The sequence below is a fragment of the Salvelinus namaycush genome, chromosome 20, assembly GCF_016432855.1.
Source record: "Salvelinus namaycush isolate Seneca chromosome 20, SaNama_1.0, whole genome shotgun sequence".
Lineage (NCBI taxonomy): Eukaryota > Metazoa > Chordata > Actinopteri > Salmoniformes > Salmonidae > Salvelinus > Salvelinus namaycush.
In genome coordinates this window covers 11,606,933-11,630,632 of record NC_052326.1, presented here as the reverse complement: position 1 = coordinate 11,630,632, position 23,700 = coordinate 11,606,933, and the positions used below count along the sequence as shown (strand labels likewise).

Here is a 23,700-nt window from a genome sequence, read left to right as displayed (position 1 = left end):
AATCTGACCATAATTCGATCCTCCTGATTTCCTGCTTACAAGCAAAAATTAAAGCAGGAAGCACCAGTGACTAGATCAATAAAAAAAGTGGTCAGATCAAGCAGATGCTAAACTACAGGACTGTTTTGCTAGCACAGACTGGAATATGTTCCGGGATTACTCCAATGGCATTGAGGAGTACACCACAGCTGTCATTGGCTTCATCAATAAGTGCATCAATGACGTCATCCCCACAGTGACCATACATACATACCCCAACCAGAAACCATGGATTACAGGCAGCATCCGCACTGAGCTAAAGGCTAGAACTGCCGCTTTCAAGGAGTGGGACTCTAACCCGGAAGCTTATAAGAAATCGCTATGCCCTCCGACGAACCATCAAACAGGCAAAGCATCAACACAGGACTAAGATCGAGTCGTACTACACCGGCTCTGACGCTTGTTGGATGTGGCAGAGCCTGCAAACCATTACAGATTACAAAGGGAAGCACAGTCGAGAGCTGCCCAGTGACACGAGCCAAACTATTTCTATGCTCGCGTCGAGGCAAATAACAATGAAACATGCATGAGAGCACCAGCTGTTCCGGAAGACTGTGTGATCATGCTCTCCGCAGCCAATGTGAGTAAGACCTTTAAAACAGGTCAACATTCACAAGGTCGCAGGCCCAGACGGATTACCAGGACGTGTACTGCGAGCATGCGCTGACCAACTAGCAAGTGTCTTCACTGACATTTTCAACCTCTCCCTGTCCGAGTCTGTAATAGCAACATGTTTTAAGCAGACCACCATAGTGCCTGTGCCCAAGGTAACCTGCCTAAATGACTACCAACCCGTAGCACTCACGTGCTTTGAAAGGCTGGTCATGGCTCACATCAACACCATCTTCCCAGAAACCCTAGACCCACTCCAATTTGCATACTGCCCCAACAGATCCACAGATGATGCAGTCTCTATTGCAGTCCACACTTCCCTTTCCCACCTGGACAAAAGGAACACCTATGTGAGAATGCTATTTATTGACTACAGCTCAGCGTTCAACACCATAGTGCCCTCCAAGCTCATCATGAAGCTAAGGACCCTGGGACTAAACACCTCCCTCTGCAACTGGATCCTGGACTTCCTGACGGGCCGCCCTCAGGTGGTAAGGGTAGGTAACAACACATCCACATTGCTGAACCTCAACACAGGGGCCCCTCGGGTGCGTGCTCAGCCCCCTCCTGTACTCCCTGTTCACTCATGACTGCACAGCCAGGCACGACTCAAACACCATTATAAAATTTGCCGATGACACAACAGTGGTAGGCCTGATCACCGACAACAACGAGACAGCCTATAGGGAGGAGATATGGCCGTGTGGTGCCAGGACAACAACCTCTCCCTCAATGTGATCAAGACAAAGGAGATGATTGTGGACTACGGGAAAAAGAGGACAGATCACGCCCCCATTCTCCTCGATGGTGCTGCAGTGGAGCAGGTTGAGAGCTTCAAGTTCCTTGGTGTCTACATCACCAACATGGTCCAAGCACACCATGACAGTCGTGAAGCAGGAACGACAAAACCTATTCCAACTCAGGAGACTGAAAAAATTTGGCAATGGTCCTCAAAAGGTTCTACAGCATCGAGAGCATCCTGACTGGTTGCATCACTGCCTGGTATGGCAACTGCTCGGCCTTTGACCGCAAGGCACTACAGAGGGTAGTGCAAACGGCCCAGTACATCACTGGGGCCAAGCTTCCTGCCATCCAGGACCTCTATACCAGGCGGTGTCAGAGGAAGGCCCTAAAAATGTTCAAAGACTCCAGACACCCTAGTCATAGACTGTTCTCTCTGCTACCACACGGCAAGCGGTACCGGAGCGCCAAGTCTAGGTCCAAAAGGCTTCTAAACAGCTTCTAAATGGCTACCCCCCCCCCCCCCCCCCCCCCCAACTCTTCCTACATGTACATACTACCTCAACTAACCGGTGCCCCCGCACATTGACTCTGTACCGGCACCCCCCTGTATTTGTTATTTTTTACTGCTCCTCTTTAATGACTTGTTACTTTTATCTCTTATTCTTATCCATATTTTTTGAAACTGCACTGTCGGTTAGTGGCTCGTAAGTAAGCGTTTCACTGTAAGGTCTACACTGGTTGTTATTCGGCGCATGTGACTAATAACATTTGATTTGATTTAATTGGACTGAGGCCGGGCATGAAAGGGATAACGAATCCAGTTGTTTGTGTCGTCCATTTCGGGAAAGTACCTGCGTAATTGCGCACCCAGCTTGCTCATTTGCTTCGCTATGTCACATTTGACATTGTCCGTAAGCTTGAGTTCATTTGCACACAAAAAAAATCATACAATGATGGAAAGACGTGTGTGTTGGCCTCAATATTGTCCCGCACATTGAATATAGTTGCGGAGAGTCCCTGTAATCCTAGATTCAGATCATTCAGGCGAGAAAAAACATCACCCAGATAGGCCAGATGTGAGAAACTCATCATCATGCAAGAGGTCAGACAAGTGAAAATGATGGTCAGTAAAGAAATCTTTAAGCTCATCTCTCAATAAAAAAAAAAACATGTCAATACTTTGCCCCTTGATAACTAGCGCAATTCTGTATGTTTTAAAGCGTTACATGGTCGCTGCCCATATCATTGAATAATGCAGAAAATACACAAGAGTTCAGGGGCCTTGCTTTAACAAAGTTACCCATTTTCACTGTAGTGTCAAAAACATCTTTCAAGCTGTCAGGCATTCCCTTGGCAGCAAGAGCCTCTCTGTGGATGCTACAGTGTACCCAAGTGGCGTCTGGAGCACCTGCTTGCACGCGCGTTACCACTCCACTATGTCTCCCTGTCATGGCTTTTGCGCCATCAGTACAGATACCAACACATCTTGACCACCAAAGTCCACTTGATGTCACAAAGCTGTCCAGTATTTTAAAAATATCCTCTCCTGTTGTACTGGTTTCCAGTAGTTTGCAGAAGCAGATGTCTTCCTTAATTGACCCCCCATAAACGTAACGGACATATACTAGGAGCTGTGCCAGGCCCGCCATGTTTGTTGACTCATCCAGCTGTAACGCATAGAATTCACTGGCTTGTATGCAAAACAGTAATTGTTTCAAAACATCTCCTACCATGTCACTGATGCATTGTGAAACATTGTCCCAGCCATATCTGCAGCAGCAGGAAGAATTAAGTCCTTCACAATAGTATGGGGCTTGCCTGTCCTAGCCACTCAGTAGCTCACCATATACGACGCTTCTAGCCCCTTCTTATTAATGGTATCTGTTGCTTTTATATATGTCTTACTACTCGAAAGTTGTCTAAATTTTCACTCAAAAAACTCCCGTGGCTTATTTTTCAAATTGGCATGTTTTGTTTCTAAATGTCTGCGCAAGAGTGAAGGTTTCACCCACGAGAGAGTAACGGTTAATGTGATTTGATGTTAATTATTTGACAAGGCTACCTGTATTTGACATTGTGTTGTTATTTTGCTGAACACTAGATAGTTACATTTTATTTTTGGCAGTGAAACGAGGCTACTCGGGCGAGAAAAAAACCTCACCCAAATGTATAGCCCAAATGTATAGCCCCATCAAATGGACTGTTTGAAAATGTGAGGGGAAAAAATGTAATTAGGCATACCTCCGACGGCATTGCGCATAGCCCAGTTTGGAAATACCTGATTTAGACCATACACAGGCCATATAAAGTTAAAACCTGTGCTGCTGGTAAAAGTTTGAGTAGCCTTTAGCCTACTAAATAAATGTAGGCTATTTTTGAAGCCTATAGACTATTCGGGAATTGTTTATTTAACCCATTTAATCCCATGGGTCACAGATAGTGAAAGAAAAACCTTTTGTACTTTATAGGCTCTAGAGAAGTTACATTTGTACTTATAATCAAATGTTTCATATTATTATATGATTTCTCAAAATGGTCACAAGACCACAAGCATAATTCTCCAAGGTGTACTTTCCAGACGAATAAGGCACCAGAACTCTGTATGCAACAGCTTTAGCAACAAATACATTGTTGACATTTTAAAATATTTTCTTTGTAAATATGTTTAAATGTCTAGTTTACGTACTGTATGTGTCTTAATTTGCAATACATTGAATCCATGATGCTTGTGGTATATGAAAATAACTTAGCGGTCACATGTGACCAATGGGACAATACAGTGGCTCTAATTTATTATACACTGCTCAAAAAAATAAAGGGAACACTTAAACAACACAATGTAACTCCAAGTCAATCACACTTCTGTGAAATCAAACTGTCCACTTAGGAAGCAACACTGATTGACAATAAATTTCACATGCTGTTGTGCAAATGGAATAGACAAAAGGTGGAAATTATAGGCAATTAGCAAGACACCCCCAAAAACGGAATGGTTCTGCAGGTGGTGACCACAGACCACTTCTCAGTTCCTATGCTTCCTGGCTGATGTTTTGGTCACTTTTGAATGCTGGCAGTGCTTTCACTCTAGTAGTAGCATGAGACGGAGTCTACAACCCACACAAGTGGCTCAGGTAGTGCAGTTCATCCAAGATGGCACATCAATGCGAGCTGTGGCAAAAAGGTTTGCTGTGTCTGTCAGCGTAGTGTCCAGAGCATGGAGGCGCTACCAGGAGACAGGCCAGTACATCAGGAGACGTGAAGGAGGCCGTAGGAGGGCAACAACCCAGCAGCAGGACCGCTACCTCCGCCTTAGTGCAAGGAGGTGCACTGCCAGAGCCCTGCAAAATGACCTCCAGCAGGCCACAAATGTGCATGTGTCTGCTCAAACGGTCAGAAACAGACTCCATGAGGGTGGTATGAGGGCCCGACGTCCACAGGTGGGGGTTGTGCTTACAGCCCAACACCGTGCAGGACGTTTGGCATTTGCCAGAGAACACCAAGATTGGCAAATTCGCCACTGGCGCCCTGTGCTCTTCACAGATGAAAGCAGGTTCACACTGAGCACATGAGCACATGTGACAGACGTGACAGAGTCTGGAGACGCCGTGGAGAACGTTCTGCTGCCTGCAACATCCTCCAGTATGACCGGTTTGGCGGTGGGTCAGTCATGGTGTGGGGTGGCATTTCTTTGTGGGGCCGCACAGCCCTCCATGTGCTCGCCAGAGGTAGCCTGACTGCCATTAGGTACCGAGATGAGATCCTCAGACCCCTTGTGAGACCATATGCTGACACATGCACATTTGTGGCCTGCTGGAGGTCATTTTGCAGGGCTCTGGCAGTGCACCTCCTTGCACTAAGGCGGAGGTAGCGGTCCTGCTGCTGGGTTGTTGCCCTCCTACGGCCTCCTTCACGTCTCCTGATGTACTGGCCTGTCTCCTGGTATCGCCTCCATGCTCTGGACACTACGCTGACAGACACAGCAAACCTTTTTGCCACAGCTCGCATTGATGTGCCATCTTGGATGAACTGCACTACCTGAGCCACTTGTGTGGGTTGTAGACTCCGTCTCATGCTACCACTAGAGTGAAAGCACTGCCAGCATTCAAAAGTGACCAAAACATCAGCCAGGAAGCATAGGAAATAAACCTTGCTGTTTGTCTCTCCAATATTTGCAACATTGTTTCAATATTGAAATTTGATCTTCTGCTGTCCAATAGTAATGAACGAGTTGGGACGAGACAGATAGGCATATATAAAAATAAAATAAACCAGGTCTACACTTGTGACTATTCAGCAAAACTAACATAACCCAGGTATACCTTTGTGCAAGAGACAATAAACAAATCTATCGACATTAAATATTTGTTACATTATTACACTAATTCAGTTTACGGGTCTATACACGGCCAATTTCCCCAGAAATAACAATATTTTACGGATAGAATCACTGATTTAAACATTATGTCAAGGCTGGTGGATAGTGGCAACATCATCTGCAAGACCATCTTGATCAAGTATATCTATCAGGTATGAACGTAAGACCCAGATGCAGACGGCATCGAATTAACAATGGTTTAATAATCTAACGGGGGCAGGCAATAGACCGGTCAAGGCAGGCAGGGGTCAGTAAATCAGAGGTGGGGCAACGGTACCGGACGACAGGCAGGGTCAGGGTAGGCAGAGGTCAATAATCCAGAGGTGGGGCAAAGGTACAGGTCGGCAGGCAGGCAGAGTGGTCAGGCAGGTGAGAAAAAGAAGAGACTGGGAAAAGCAGGAGCTGACAACAAAAACGCTGGTTGACTTGACAAACAAGATGAACTGGCAACAGACAAACAGAGAACACAGATATAAATACACAGGGGATAATGGGAAAGATGGGCATCACCTGGAGGGGGGTGGAGACAATCACACAGACAGGTGAAACAGATCAGGGAGTGACAATATCCATAACCCAACGCTACTTCAATCTATTGAAAAAAGAATAATCTATGATTAAATAAACTACATGACCAAAGGTATGTGGACGCCTGCTCGTCGAACATCTCATTCCAAAATCATGTGAATTAATATGGAGTTGGTCCCTCCTTTGATGCTATAACAGCCTCCACTCTTCTAGGAAGGCATTCCACTAGATGTTGGAACATTGCTGCAGGGACTTGCTTCCATTCAGCCACAAGAGAATTAGTGAGGTCGGGCGATTAGGCCTGGCTCGCAGTCGGCGTTCCAATTCTTCCCAAAGGTGTTCGATGGGGTTGAGGTCGGGGCTATGTGCAGGCCAGTCAAGGTCTTCCACACAGATCTCAACAAACCATTTCTGTATGGACCTCGCTTTGTGCATGGAGGTATTGTTATGCTGAAACAGGAAAGGGCCTTCCCAAACTGTTACCACAAAGTTGGAAGCACAGAATCATCTAGAATGTCATTGTACTGTATGTTGTAGCCTAAGATTTCCCTTAGCTTTGGGCCCGAACCATGAAAAACAGCCCCAGACCATTATTCCTCCTCCACTAAACTTTACAGTTTAGGTAGCGTTCTCCTGGCATCCGCCAAACCCAGATTCGTCCGTCAGACTGCCAGATGGTGAAGCGCAATTCGTCACTCAAGAAAAGGCTTTCCACTGCTCCAGAGTCCAATGGCTGCGAGGTCTACACCACTCCCGTTGACTCTTGGAATTGTGCATGGTGATCTTAGGCTTGTGTGCGGTTGCTCGGCCATGGAAACCTATTTCATGAAGCTCCCGATGGAAGCAACGTCTGCACAAGAACTGTTCAGAGGCAGTTTGGAACTCGGTAGTGAGTGTTGCAACCGAGGACAGATGATTTTTACTCACTACAGCATTCGGCGTTCTGTGAACTTGTGTGGCTTACCACTTCGCAGCACTTACAGTTGACCGTGGAAGCTCTAGCAGGGTATGAATTTGATGAACTGACTTGTTGGAAAGGTGGCATCCTATGACGGTGCCACGAACGTCACTGAGCTCTTCAGTAAGGCCATTCTACTGCCAATGTTTGTCTTTGGAGATTGCATGGATGTGTGCTCGATTTTATGCATTTGTCAGAAACGGGTTTGGCTGAAATAGCCAAAACTCTTCAAATTAGTGGATGTCAACATACATTTGTATATACACTGCTCAAAAAAATAAAGGGAACACTTAAACAACACAATGTAACTCCAAGTCAATCACACTTCTGTGAAATCAAACTGTCCACTTAGGAAGCAACACTGATTGACAATAAATTTCACATGCTGTTGTGCAAATGGAATAGACAAAAGGTGGAAATTATAGGCAATTAGCAAGACACCCCCAAAAACGGAATGGTTCTGCAGGTGGTGACCACAGACCACTTCTCAGTTCGTTTATACAAATCTCTGCTGTTGAAAACACATTTTATATCTAAAGACAAATGTGAGATAATGTCTACATACTTTTTATAGTGGAGATCAAGTTTATAACTTTCCTGGCTGGGCTGATGAGACAGTGGATTGGGCAGTCAGATGGAACAGAGTAAATAGGCATTTTAACATCATAGATTTAGCCGGTGGCAACTTGTGGAATCGACACCGGCTGGAATGCGGTTTTAACCAATCAGGATTAGACTCACCCATTGTATAAGAACTAATTTACCTGCTGGTGATGTCACCAGGCAGGCCAAAACTCCATCCCAACAACATAGGCTGAAATGTCAGGCATGCTTTTCCTTTTCAAACAGCTCTTACACTAAAAGTGCATTCTCATAATTTTCACAGTACTATTCCAACCTCTATGGAAATATATATAACAAAAGGGAAATCACGTTTTTGAATGCACAGAGCCTTTAAAAGTTTTAGTATTCGGCACATACAGTATTTAGACCTGGCTGAGTTGATTAGTTGGGTTCAAGCACAGGTGCATACTTTGTAGTTACAGTGCCTTCGGAAAGTATTCAGAGCTCTTGACCTTTTCCACATTTTCTTACGTTGCAGCCTTATTCTAAAATATATTGAATTGTTTATTTTCCTCAATCTTCACACAATACCCTATAATGACAAAGCAAAAACAGTTACATTTTTTGCTAATGTATAAACATATATATATATACACACACACACACACATTTACATAACTATTCAGACCCTTTACTCAGTACTTTGTTGAAGCACCTTTTGGCAGCAATTACAGCATCGCGTCTTCTTGGGTATGACGCTACAAGCTTGGCACACCTGTATTTGGGGATTTTCTTCCATTCTTCTCTGCAGATCTGACAGCTATTTTCAGGTCTCTCCAGAGATGTTTGTCCGGGATCTGGCTAAGGACATTCAGAGACTTGTCCTGAAGCCACTCCTGCGTTGTCTTGGCTGTGTTCTTAGGGTCATTGTCCTGTTGGAAGGTGAACCTTCACCAGAGTGAGGTCCTGGGCGCTCTGGAGCAGGTTTTCATCAATGATCTCTCTGTACATTGCTCCATTCTTCCTTGCCTCGGTCCTGACTAGTCTCCCAGTCCCTGCAGCTGAAAAACATCCCCACAGCATGATCCTGCCATCACTATGCTTCACCATAGGGAGGGTGCCAGCTGTCCTCCAGACGTGACGCTTGGCATTCAGGCCAAAGAGTTAAATCTTGGTTTCATCAGAACAGAGAATCTTGTTTCTCATGGTTTGAGAGTCTTTAGGTGCCTTTTGGCAAACTCCAAGCGGGCTGTCATGTGTCTTTCACTGAGAAGTGGCTTCCGTCTGGCCACTCTACCATAAAGGCCTGATTGGTGGAGTGGAGATGGGAGAACCTTCCAGAAGGACAACCATCTCCACAAAGGAACTCTAGAGCTCTGTCAGAGTGACCATTGGGTTCTTGGTCACCTCCCTGACCAAGGCCTTTCTCCCCCGATTGCTCAGTTTGGCTGGGTGGCCAGCTCTAGGAAGAGTCTTGGTTGTTCCGAACTCCAAATTCCATTTCAGAATGATGGAGGCCACTGTGTTCCTGGGAACCTTCAATGCTGCAGAAATGTTTTGGGACCCTTCCCAAGATCTGTGCCTCGACACAATCTTGTCTCGGAGTTCGATTTTTGCTCTGACATGCACTGTCAACTGTGGGACCTAATATAGACAGGTGTGTGCGCCTTTCCAAATCATGTCCAATAAATTGAATTTACCACAGGTGGACTCCAATCAAGTTGTAGAAACATCTCAAGGATGATCAATGGAAACAGGATGTACCTGAGCTCAATTTTGGAGTCTCATAGCAAAGGGTCTGAATACTTTATTTTTAATACATTTGCAAAAATTCTAAAAACCTTTTCACTTTGTCATTGTTGTATTGTGTGTAGATTGCCGATGAATTGTTTTTATTTCATCCATTTTAGAATAAGGCTGTAAAGTAACAAGATGTGGAAAAAGTCTGAATACTTTCACTCCATGTCAATTGGAGCTGAAGTACAGGTGTAGACCTGGTTTGTGTAACTACGCCAGCCCAGGACCTCCACATCCGGCTTCTTCAACTGCGGGATCGTCTGAGACCAGTCACCTAGAAAGCTGATGAAACTGTGGGTTTGCACAACAGAAGAATTTCTGCAGAAACTTTCAGAAACCGTCTCATCTGCGTGCTCATTGTCCTCACCAGGGTCTTGACCTGTGACTCGTTTCAGGAAACTAGGCGTATGTAGCGCGTCACTACTTCACAGGAGTAGTACTTTTTTTAAATCAAAATGCGTTTTTTAGCAGAAATGCCTTCTGGGTTTGTAGGTAATCCTGTCTAACGCAAGTTTTGAAATCAGTGGAATTAGAGCTAAGGAGAAAACATCTGTCTTCGGATTATATCTTCAAACTAAGGGCAACCATGGTATCCGTGACAGAGAGGGAGAAGCGTCCATGTATCCATGTATCCCAGCGTCCATGTATACGGGTAAGATAGTCTAGCTAGCTACATTTTCAGATATTACGTTTCTAATTTTGTCAGAAAGTCATTTTCATTTCAAGTTAATGGGATTTCATCCGTAAGAAGTTAACGGGATTGATTTGACAACAGCCAGTGAAAGTGCAGGGCGCCAAATTCAAACAACAGAAATATCATAATTCAAATTTCTCAAACATACAAGTATTATACACCATTTTAAAGATAAACTTGTTGTTAATCCCACCACAGTGTCCGATTTCAAAAAGGCTTTACGACAAAAGCATACCATGCGATTATGTTAGGTCAGCACCTAGTCACAGAAAAACACAGCCATTTTTCCAGCCAAAGAGAGGAGTCACAAAAAGCAGAAATAGAGATAAAATTAATCACTAACCTTTGATGATCTTCATCAGTTGACACTCATAGGACTTCATGTTACACAATACATGTTTGTTTTGTTCGATAAAGTTCATATTTATATCCAAAAATCTCAGTTTACATTGGCGCGTTATGTTCAGTAATGTTTTGCTTCCAAAACATCCAGTGATTTTGCAGAGAGCCACATCAATTTACAGAAATACTCATCATAAATGTTGATGAAAATACAAGTGTTATACATGGAATTAAAGATATACTTCTCCTTAATGCAAGCGCTGTGTCAGATTTCAAAAATGCATTACGGAAAAAGCACACCATGCAATAATCTGAGTACAGCGCTCAGACACCAAAACAAGCCATACAGATACCCGCCATGTTGTGGAGTCAACAGAAGTCAGAAATAGCATTATAAATATTCACTTACTTTTGATGATCTTCATCAGAATGCACTCCCAGGAATCCCAGTTCCACAATAAATGTTTGTTTTGTTCGACAAAGTCCATCATTTATGTCCAAATACCTCTTTTTTTGTTCGCGCGTTTAGTTCACAAATCCAAAATTCATGGAGGCGCAAGCACACTTAGTCCAGACGAAAAGTCAAAAAAGTTATATTACAGTTCGTAGAAACATGTCAAACGATGTATAGAATCAATCTTTAGGATGTTTTTAACATAAATCTTCAATAATGTTTCAACCGGACAATTCCTTTGTCTTTAGAAAGGAAAAGGAACGCAGCTAGCTCTCACGGGCGAGCGCCTGACTGAGCTCATGGCATTCTGCCAGACACCTGATTGAAACAGCTCTTATTTTCTCCCCCTTCACAGTAGAAGCCTGAAACAAGGTTCTAAAGACTGACATCTAGTGGAAGCCTTAGGAAGTGCAATCGGACCAAATTTCCACTGTATATTGGATAGGCAAAGACTTGAAAACCTACAAACCTCAGATTTCCCACTTCCTGGTTGGATTTTTTCTCAGATTTTTGCCTGCCATATGAGTTCTGTTATACTCACAGACAACATTCAAACAGTTTTAGAAACTTCAGAGTGTTTTCTATCCACATCTACTAATTATATGCATATCTTAGCTTCTGGGCCTGAGTAACAGGCAGTTTACTCTGGGCACCTTATTCATCCAAGCTACTCAATACTGCCCCTCATCCATAAGAAGTTAGTGTATTGTTAGCTAGCTAGCTAACGTTAGCTGGCTAGCTCATTAGCTAACGTTACATGTATGCTCTGTGTAGTAATATTATTCGTATCTCAGAGCCATTTGCTTTGCTAGTTATAGCCTAATGTTACCTAACTAACATTGAACCTGGTTGGTTAGCTACCTGCAGATTCATGCCGGGTTGTAACGTCATGAGTTGGGATTATGGTCCAATGTTTAGCTAGCTAGCTACATGTCTTAACAAAAGACTTCACTGTGCAAGTATCCATTTCAATAGAATGATCATGATGTCACTGTGACAGCTGTTGATAGACAGCTGGTAAATTCACTCTATCTCCTTCGATTTCAGACCACTCTCATCTGAGTGTGCCAGTGCACAGAATAACTGACAAATTACGAACACTCAACACCCGTTGAATATGGCCGGTGTCAGTAAATGTTGGTAAAAAAGCGTAAATTGTTGCCAGCAGCACAGTTGCAATCACCAACGCTCTGGATAACATAAAAACAGCCGAACTAGCTCTGCTAGGGCAAGTAAAATGGTCAGAGTGAGCTGTTCTCTCATTTGTGTCTGGAAGTAGCTAGCAGTAGCTAGCTAGCCAAGGTTAGACAGTTTTCTTGGGTGCTTGACTGCTATTGTTAGTACAGAACGCTTGGATCAACCCTTAAAGAGATGGGTGGGGCTAAAGCGTAAGAGGGTGTGAACAATGCTGAATGGGTGTAGACAAAGAATAGCTCTCCAGGAGGTGTACCAAAACAGTCAAATGCCATTTTCTCAAAAGTGAGGTTACAAGTGTAACAACTTTCAAAGCATAATTACTTTCCCATTGTTCCTCAACTGTAGTGTATGATATACCATTTTCTAGCCCTGAGTCTCTACTTTTATCCAATGTAAAAAAAAAAAATTGCTACATAAGACCGATTCGAGCCGGTTAGTCACACCTGACTGCCGTTCGACGTCGTAACCAACTTCAACTGTACCGGGCAGATGACAGACAGCGTGTATGGCATCGTGTGGGTGAGCAGTTTGCCTCATGGTGGCGGTGGGGTTATGGTATGGGCAGGCTCAAGCTATGGACAAACACAATTGCATTTTATCTATGGAAATTGGATGTTCTCCAGCCCTTCATGTTCCAGCATGATAATGCATGGCCCCATGTTGCAAGTATCTGTATACAATTCCTGGAAGCTGGAAATGTCCCAGTTCTTCCATGGCCTGCATACTCACCCATTGAGCATGTTTGGGATGTTCTGGATCGATGTGTACGCCAGCGTGTTCCATTTCCCACCAATATACAGCAACTTCGCACACACATTGAAGAGGAGTGGGACAACATTTCACAGGCCACAATCAACAACCTGATCAACTCTCTGTGAAGGAGATGTGTCACGCTGCATGAGGCAAATGGTGGTCACACCAGATACTGACTGGTTTTCTGATCCACGCCCCTTCCTTTTTTTTAAGGTATCTGTGACCAACAAATTCATATCTGTATTCCCAGTCATGTGAAATCCATAGATTAGGGCCTCATTTATGTATTTTAATTGTGTCACGTTCTGACCTTAGTTCTTTTGTTATTTCTTTGTTTTAGTATGGTCAGGGCGTGAGTTGGGTGGGTTATCTATGTTGGGTTTTTCGTTTGGCCTGATATGGTTCTCAATCAGAGGCAGGTGTTAGTCGTTGTCTCTGATTGGGAACCATATTTAGGGAGCCTGTTTTCTATTGTGTTTTGTGGGTGGTTGTTTTCTGTGTCTGTGTGTTCTACACGGAACTGTTTCGGTTTTCGTTCGTTCACTTTATTGTTTTGTATTTCAGTGTTCAGTTTGATCCATTAAATATTCATCATGAACACTTACCACGCTGCGCATTGGTCCTCCTCTCTTTCTCCCAACGAAGATCGTTACAAATTGACTGATTTCCTTTATATGAACTGTAACTCCGTAAAATCTTTGACATTTTAGCATGTTGCGTTTGTATTTTTGTTAAGTGTAATTAATGCAGGGAAGGGGAATAGCCTACTGTTCTGGAGTCATAAAAACAATGTATCAGCTCTCGGAAACAAATCTATGCAGGTTGGTCGGGTTGTGGAGAAAACTATCCTGATGTCGGGTATCGGGTGGAGCTCGGAATTGATGTGTCTGGCATGGGGTGGGTGCGACTCCAGTTTTTATCTGCAACTGGAGAGTTCAGAGTCAATGTGTGATCATTGTTTCCACTCAGTCCATTACAGCAGTGGTTTGTACTGCACTTTAGAAACAGTGTGAAGGAGATGGACGTAGTAATTCTCCATTGAAGAAGAGAACAACTAAATTCTTCTCCATTGCAAAATAGAATATAGGCAATACTGAAAGTTCAGTAGCCTATATGTACACTTTTAATGTCTGTAATTTAGAGAAAATTACAGTTTGGTGAAATAAATACATTCTGTATGTATGACGCTGTTTACAATAATCGCAGACTCCATGATGCATGATTTCGTAAACGCTGTGTATAATAACCCTTTAATAATTGTGTGACGCATTTTCCTACATTAGCCTTCGCTCTATGCTGCTGCTGCTTGGGAGTGAGAATCCTTTCTTTCATCCTGCCTGCAATTGTAAAATCCCTGCTTCTTCTTTGCTTCATTTGCAACCCCCCTGTATGTCTGTCTGTCTCGCCCCTTGGATGACTCAGCTCTTTCTCAGATTTATTTTTCAGGGTCTTTGAGGAGACGGGCGGGGGTGGGTTTCATACAATGGTATAACCCACCTAGGTCTGGAAATGTATGAATCCACCAGTCAGCCTCCACTGACTCCCCCTCTCGGGAGATAGCACATCTGGAATGATGCTGGCAGGTTTTTTTCTCCCCTGAATCAACCAGGCAGCACATTCTACCCAATAGAGTGAATGAAATTACCTTGGGAGGTGATAGGTACTGAATTCTTTGTATTAGATGGTTTATGGCTTTATTGTAGCTGGAAACACAGGTAGGCTTGTACTGTTGTAGAAACATGCAGGACTAACTCAATATCACATGATGTCTTCCTGAGAATATAAACTATGTATAAACTACAAACATTTGTATAGGGTAGAATGCATAGGCTACATAGAAATAGGTTTTCACTGGACACTTCATACACTGTAATCAATAGCTACAGATTTATGAAGAGTAGGCTACACTGACAGGCATTTTCTAACACTTCCACACAGGTGCTCTTTGTCAACTGTTCTTTGCACTTTGCATGTTCAGAGACAACCTTACCTTTCAACTGTACCGGGGTAAAGTTAGCGTGATGTTTGATATTAGTTTGTTTGACATTCATGTCAAGTAATGTTGATAATTCTCCCTCCCTCTCTCTCTTTTGTTACTTTCAAGCATGCCTTAACTCCTAAAACATGTCAGCTACATTACATTACATTTTTTGGTGTCAACTATGGGACTTATTGAATCTTTATGAAAGAAACCAAACGTATTTTGACAAATTCAAGCAGTAGGCCTAGTACACAGTCTATCCCTATCATATAAGATACTAATTTCCACCGGAATAGCTTTCAGGCACATGATCCTATTAATATGTGTCCAGTCAACAAAGAAAAGGATGATACCAGTGATGTGGACAGATTATGATAGTCTACTACTGGAGACATCACTTACTCTAAGTATGTAGCATTTCAATGTTTTTGTTTGTTCTACATGTGAGATCCTATAAAATACTAGATACAATAAACTGCAACATATGTAGCTGATTATTGTTGCAATGTCAGTCTATGCAGTGAGTGGACATTGAGGGATTCTCACTGTTTTAAAGTAACCACACAATAGGTTGCTACAGCGTCATCAGCTACAGCAGCAGCAGGCTGTGCAGCCTGGTCTCATTGACTAGACGTAATATAGTAAATGTTAATCCGAGACACTCATCAGTATAATATGCTACTTGATACGGTTACATAAAACAGAAGGTTACTTAAGGCAAAAACCAAAATAGGGTGGTAGGCTTTTAACTCGAATTTCTAGCAACCCAAAGGTTGCGTGTTTGAATCTCATCAGACAGTTCTGTATTTTAGCAACTACTTACTACTTTTTAGCTACTTTGCAACTACTTAGCATGTTAGCTAACCATTCCGCTAACCTTAAAACCCTTTAACCTCTTTCAGCTAGGAGGCAGAATTTTTATGTTTGGAAAAATAACGTTCCCAAGGTAAACGGACTATTTCTCAGGCTCAGATATTAGAATATGCATATAATTGACAGATAGGAAACACTCTAAAGTTTCCAAAACTGTCAAAATATTGTCTGTGAGTATAACAGAACTGATTTTGCAGGCGAAAACCTGAGGAACTCCAACCCGGAAGTGCATTTTATTTTATTTTATCCCTGTTCCATTGCTTGCCCCTCCTCCATTTAAAGGGGTATCAACCAGATTCATTTTCCAATGGCTTCCTCAGGCTGTGACCAGGCTTTAGACATAGTTTCAAGCTTTTATTTTGAAAAATGAGCGAGATTTATCAAAACGCGTCAGGTGTCCTTTGATTAGTTCCTGCGCAGGAGAGATGTGGCTCGACATTTTCTTTCTCTGTAGTATTGAACAGTTTACCGTCCGGTTGAAATATGATCGATTTTATGTATGTTAAAAACAACCTGAGGATTGATTATAAAAAACCTTTGACATGTTTCTACGAACATTACGGATACTTTTTGGAATTTTCGTCTGCCCTTCAGGACCGGAACCACAAGCTTGTTTACTAAACATAACGCGCAAACCAATCTTTATCGAACAAAAATAACATTTATTGTGTAACTGGGAGTCTCGTGAGTGCAAACATCCGAAGATTATCAAAGGTAAGCGATTAATTTTATTGCTTTTCTGACTTTCGTGACCAAGCTAATTTAAGGCTAGCTGTTCTAGCAGTGATTGATACACTCACAAATGCTGGGATTCCTTTCGCTGTAAAGCATATTTTCAAAATCTGACACGATAGGTGGATTAACAACAAGCTAAGCTGTGTTTTGGTATATTTCACTTGTGATTCCATGATTATAAATATTTTGTATTATTTTTGAATTTGGCGCGCTGCAATTCAGCGGTTGTTTATGAAAATGATCCCGTAAAAGGGAACCGTGCGGCAAGAAGTTAACCTATCGCCTAACCTTAACCCATAATTCCTAGCCTAGCTAACGTTAGCCACCTAGCTAATGTTAGCCACAACAAATTGCAATTTGTAGCATATCATACGAATTGTAATATGTAACATATCATAGAAATGATTGACAGACATCGAGAAATGAATACATACCATACAAAACGTAACATACCCTACTAATTATAGTGTCCCGGATTTACGTTTACTATGTTATGTCTACCCCTGAGTCCAGGTTGCAGCTGTGCTCTCGGGTGAATTTGCAATAGCAGCACGGAGGCCATATTCGCCATAAAACGCTACTACAACACGAAACTGTTTATTGTCAACAGTGAAATGTATCCTTGGCCTACAACATTCAATCTGATAGTTGCATTTTAATGTTTAGGATTTTTTGTAAATCCCTATGAATGACATGTCGAGAAAAACCACTCACTCTGCGTATCCCGTCCGCCAGGGAAGCCTGCTGTCCCTCTTCAACGTCAGCACCGGTCGAGAAGCATGTTCTGTCGAGTATTGAAGAAGCTCTGGTGTAAGATCCAGAAACTCAGGTCGACCGTAGGGGAACCGTGGAGGCAGACCGTCCTGGTGACAGTTCTGGTGGTGAACGTTCCCGGATCCGTGGTGCTGGTGATGACCGTGGGGCATCATTCCACCCACCAGCGTGGTCATCGCATTTTTGACTTTGCTTATCATTGCGGCAGAAATAATAAACCGATACAGAAATGAATGAAAAGCCTAATACTAGTACCGTAGTGAATAAAAAAATACGATGAACAGCATTTCAGGAAGCAATCGGCCCCAGCCCCATGTGACGTTTGACAGACACTATTTTCCTCATTGAAAATATAGCCTACCCCTTCCTCACTCAGTGCGTATACTAATCTCAGAAGGCAGGGTTTTAGTGAACGCTGTTGTGGGGGGAGACGCACTGCAAATTGCGCGCCAGTCTGGATTGGACACAAAATAACCATTCCCTGTCACAATGAAGACAAGATCACTCTTGAGCAGTGCTGTTGATCATTTATCAGTGTCGTGTATTCATGTCTGCAAAGGGAAGCCAGGCTTCCGAAAACAATTTACAAAAAATAATAAAAAATAATGTATTTTTCGTCTCTCATAAATGTCATTCAATTCGCGTGCGGCTGATTGTTTCTCACTGGTTAAAGCATACGAGCGAACGAAACAGCGCCCCTCTGTCTCTGTATGTGTAGGGTATCTATATGATACTGTCTGGTCAGAAAGAGTATGACATTGTTGCTGGCATTTGCGTTGAATACAATGAGCATTTGGCCTCCCTTGATAAAAAAAATCAATAAAATAATAGCCAATCTCAATTGTGAATGGTCCTGGCTCACCAAAAAAAAGTGTCAAGGGAAGCCATTTTGGATTTGGCTTCACATCAATCACATCACAAGCCAAACATCATTATTGATAGAAAAATCTTGAATTGTTGCATCTCATTGTTCCGGTGGCTAGCTAACATGCTAAAATCGTCCCAAACCTAAATTAACCATGTATGGAGATAGGGATTTGAACTTTTACTGAATTCTCTGTACTGGCCAATGATTATAACGGTGCGTCTGATCCAACCATAAATGAATACATTATGCCACTGGCCTAAGAGGATGGAAGTTCAACATGTAGGCATATGTATGCTAATGTTAACTAGCTGGCCTGGCGTATCGTTGCCCATGAAAGGAAGTTAGGCTAGCGAGCAAGTATTTTAGCCAGGCTGCCTAGGACAACAAAAATTAAAAGCAAAGAATGTAAAATATATTAAAATAAAAGTTTGACAAGAGTCCTAGACCATTTAGGCAACATGAAAGAGGAGGATGTCATTGGCATTTCTCTACAAATAGGGTGAGTCAACATGTTTTTTTTCTACTTGTGCACACACACAGAGAAATCAGTACCATGGACAGCCACATCATATTTAGCTTATGTTCATGTTCCCATTACGGCTCCGCTTCTCTAGAGATGGGGAATCGTGTTGCCTCCCTGTATTCAGGTATAGGCCAAGCCTACTACTGTCTCTGCTAAGAGGTCTAGACCTTTATGGCACATGGCAGGTAACGTGTGCATTGTCCTCTAATTGCAAAGTTGCTGGTCCAAGTTCCAGAGTAGAAAGCCCCCAAATGATTAACCTACTACAAGGAGTTTATTATGATGGACTGCCAATTCCACCACAATCATGATATTTTTCAAGGTCTAGGGTAATGCATGTTTTTAGGTCAGAAAAACATAATCCAAAAAACGTGTGTTATGCTCATTTAAAAGTGGTAGCCTAATCTCAGACGGATCAAGTCGACTTTTCTCTAAAAGTATGACTGTTGTGGTGCTCTTATACTGTTTAGTTGCACTGTAATTAGTTCCAGAGTTGGCTCCCGAGTGGCGCAGCGGTCTAAGCCACTGCATCTCAGTGCTAGAGGCGTCACTACAGGCCCTGGTTTGATCCCGGGCTGTATCACAACCGGCCGTGATCGGGAGTCCCATAGGGCGGCGCACAATTGGACCAGCGTTGTCCGGGTTAGGGGAGGGTTTGGCCGGGGTAGGCTGTCATTGTAAAATAAGAATTTGTTCTTAATTAACTGACTTGCCTAGTTAAATATATATATATTTTTAAATGACTCTAGGGCATTGTAGAGTAAATATTTCCCCAATAGAGGGAGCCAGAGTATAGGAGATGAGAAGCAGTTTGGCTGATGAACAGATGAAAATTTAACATAATAATCGTTATTTAGCAGACGCTTGTAAACAGACTTGCAGTTACCACATATTTCAATTATGGAGTGGCAGCGGATCTGACTTTTCCTGGACCTTTCTTCCCGACAACTAAAGGGCAGGACGAACGTGAAGCAGGGCAGTTACCTACTATCCACAGTCTCATCTCTGCCTTTAAATTAGGCAATATATGGCCCATGCAATAATTCAACCCACAACTCTTCTGTAGAAAACACCATGCTCCAATCAACTTGGCCATTTGAGCCAAGTGTGTATGAAGGGATACAAGCCACATTACTTGAGTACACAAAAACATTTCTGTTATCCCTGATGGCAATTTTTTGCTGAATAGGATGCATTCATATAATTTTATTGCATGATTTTGCTTACCATATCTAATAACTGGGGTTATGTTGCTGTGTTCACTGTTGGTGAATTTGCAATTGCAGAGTAGAGGCTGCCAACAACGCCAGGAAGCAACACTGGCAAACAATATCAGAAAACAAAATGAGAATTTTAGCCTCTAAGGAAGAGCAATTTTTAAAAATCTTTTCTATCATGTCTAAGATAGACTACTCCCAGCTTACCAACTGGCTGTGGTTGGCATTGAAGATGTAATCTCAGAGCTGATAAATGGCACTCTACTTGGCTGTCAGGAGGACTGATCCACTGGGCACAAATGTGTAACCCCAGACCTGAGCTGTATCCGTTGGAAACAGGGAGAATGACAGGTGAATTTGTTTTTTTTAATCTCTTCCTCGCTCTCTCTGTGTGGGTGTGTGCTCTGGGAGAGGCAGCGAAGACCATCAGGTAAAGCCAACTTGAGATAGACGGGAAGGGAGAGAAGCAGAGAAAGAGAGGGAGAGTGAGTGAGGGAAAGAGAGGGAGAGAGAAAGAGGGAAGGAGAGAAAGGGAGAGAGAGGTGTGTGTGTGGGGGGGAGTTAAGACAGAGAATGAGATGATAGGAAGTCCTGTGTGAATGATCTGTGGGTCATATTGGATAGATTTACAGTACATCATTGAATCATACTATGTTGTCTGATTAAACTGTAAATTAATCATCGCATTTGGTATTGAAATATACTCATCCAAAACATCCACATCACTACAGTTATTTTAACGGATACAGATGCAGTACTGAGTAGGCTACCAGCTAGTATTCACATTCTTATAATTTTACTGCAATCTGATTGGTGGAACTTAGTCTCTGAATTTAGCCTCATTCAATATGAAGCACTGGCACAGTAAGTGATACTAGAATGAATTCCACAAACCAGGACATATTGGTTTCATATCAGTACAGCACAAGCATTTCTGATTGTTTCAACTTTTCATCCTCTATTTAGCATTTCGTTATGTTATCTTTGATAAAAAGCAAAATGGGTGAACAATTCTTGAAATATGATAGCAATGGCCCTTATATTACATTCTATACGACAAATTGCAGCAATATCTTCCATAGTCTTCTATTTTCCATAATCTTGCAGTTGAGAGAATTGCCACTGAGAGCAAAAGTAGTTCGAAAGTGCAAACTACGGTACATTGCAATGCTCCTTGATACAAACCCATTAGTCAAGGCTGCAGCATTTTGATGGAATAGCTACTTGGAAAGACCTGGCATGGAGCCTGATGCCTCTCTCTGCCTTCTGAGTTTCCTCTCTCTGTGGTCAAAATGACACAAGAGAAAAGCAGGTGTCAGTGAGTCTGCCGATCTGTTGAGTCAAGGGGCATTCCCTTACGGTTAAACCACATGAATTTCACATGTGAACTCATATGATCACATGTCATTTGTGAAGTTAAAGTGATAACATTTGACAACATGTGAAGCCACGTGATAACATAAAGTGTTAATGGACAGTATGCCGATTGCTTGGGACTTAACCTCACTTGGGATTTGAACTCACAACCTCCTGGTTGCTAGCCAGCTGAAGATCCTGCTGCACCACCGGGTCTGTGTATAATGGAGATTCTCTATATATTTATTCCCAATAATAGATTTCTGAACATTTTGAGTTGCAGTAAATATAAAGTAAATGGATCTATGAAATGACCAGTATGCTGCTGTATAAATGGGTTTGCGTGTCGATGTAAATGCGTACGCATCGATGTTGCCGAAAGCTAGCAACAATGACAAGAAGCTGCTTTATGGAGAATTGTAGGTGGCTTGTTTCAGCCCGTTTTTTTTTGGTTCTTGATACCATGTCTTGTTTTGTGTTGTTTTCACTTATTTCATGTCAATGCTAATATAGCAAAAATGTGTTAGCTAGCTAATCAACAACTGTAACAATGTATTTCAGAAACAACAAGAAACAACATTTGGAGACAAAATATACTTTACATGTTGTCAACAATCTAAGCCCCTTCTGTTTTACATGCAATGGTTTTGTTGCTGAACAACCAACCTGTCTATGCTGATTTAAATTACTGTAAAATCTTCAATGATTTTGTACTGTGACCACAATTGTGACTTAACCTTAAATGGGATTTGAACTCATAACGTCTTTTTCTGGAGCAACCTGAAATGTCCTGCTACAGTGCAGCTAAACCACTAGGTCTGTGAGCATGAAAAAGGCAAGAATGAATTATTGGCAAGAATGAATGTCTGCACTTTATAAAAAGCTGCCCAGAATCAAGTAAATAATTGTCCAATTATCACCACCAATGTAACAGTGCACACTTAGAACTTGCAACCTCTTGGTTGGGAGAGCATTCGATGTTTCTGCCGTGCCACGAGGTTTGTAATTATTACTTGGAACATATATAAACACATACTCAAAAAATAAGGATATGGTTAGGGTACACTAGAGTGTTGTTCTCTGGCTTACAAAAAGGTCAAAGGTACATTACACAGGTATGTTGAACAAAAATATAAATGCAACATGCAACAATTTCAAAGATTTGACTGTGTTACAGTTCATATGAGGAAATCAGTCAATTTAAATAAATTACTTAGGCCCTAATCTATGGATTTCACAGATACCTTAAAAAAAGGTAGGGTCGTGGAACAGAAAACCAGTCAGTATCTGGTGTGACCACCATTTGCCGTATGCAGAGCAACACATCTCCTTCGCATAGGCTGCTGATTGTGGCTTGTGGAATGTTGTCCCACTCCTCTTCAATGTGTGTGCAAAGTTGCTGGATATTGGCGGGAACTGGAACACACGTCGATCCAGAGCATCGAAAACATACTCAGTATGTTGACATGTCTGCTGAGAATGCAGACCATGGAAGAACTGGGGCTGTAAATTATCATGCTTAAACATGAGGTGATGGTGGTGGGATGAATGGCACGACAATGGGCCTCAGGATCTCATCACAGTATTTCTGTGCATTCAAATTGCCATCGATAAAATGCAACTGCGTTCGTTGTCCGTAGCTTATGCCTGCCCATACCATACCGCCACCATGGGGCACTCTGTTTACAACGTTGACATCAGCAAACCGCTCGCCCACACGATGCCATACACGTGGCCTGCGGTTGCGAGGCCGGTTGGACGTACTGCCAAATTCTCTATGACCACGTTGGAGGCAGCTTATGGTAGAGAAATTAGCATTCAATTCTCTGGCAACAGCTCTGGTGGACATTCCTGCAGTCAGCATGCCAATTGCACGATCCCTCAAAACTGGAGACATCTGTGGCATTGTGTTGTGTGACAAAACTACACATTTTAGAGTGGCCTTTTATTGTCCCCAGCACAAGATGCACCTGTGTCATGATCAGGCCGTTTAATCAGCTTCTTGAAATGCCCCACCTGTCAGGTGGATGGATTATCTTGGCAGTGGAGAAATGCTCACTAACAGGGATGTTAACAAATTTGTGCACAACATTTTTGAGAAATAAGCTTTTTGAGCTCATAGAATATTTCTGGGATCTTTCATTTCAGCTCATGAAACATGGTACCAGCACTTTGCTATTTTTTATATGGTACAGTTCGGTACCTTGTAGGTATAATGGGCCATTTTTCTAACCAATATTTTGAATATAAGAATTTGAATTTGTCATTTCTTGACTGTAAACTACTTGTCAGTAAGTTACTGTGAAAGTCACAATA

At 42.5% G+C, this 23,700-nt stretch overlaps 1 protein-coding gene across 1 annotated transcript in view; it reads right to left on the bottom strand.

Moving 5' to 3' along the window:
* Window positions 1-17,620, bottom strand: part of LOC120064897 (protein phosphatase 1H-like) — a 52,433-nt gene extending 34,813 nt beyond the window's left edge. Inside the window, exon 1 of the mRNA XM_039015486.1 lies at window positions 17,361-17,620. Within this exon, the coding sequence (XP_038871414.1) occupies window positions 17,361-17,620 (260 nt within the window). The remainder of the gene's footprint in view (window positions 1-17,360) is intronic.
* Between the last annotated feature and the right edge of the window lie 6,080 nt (window positions 17,621-23,700).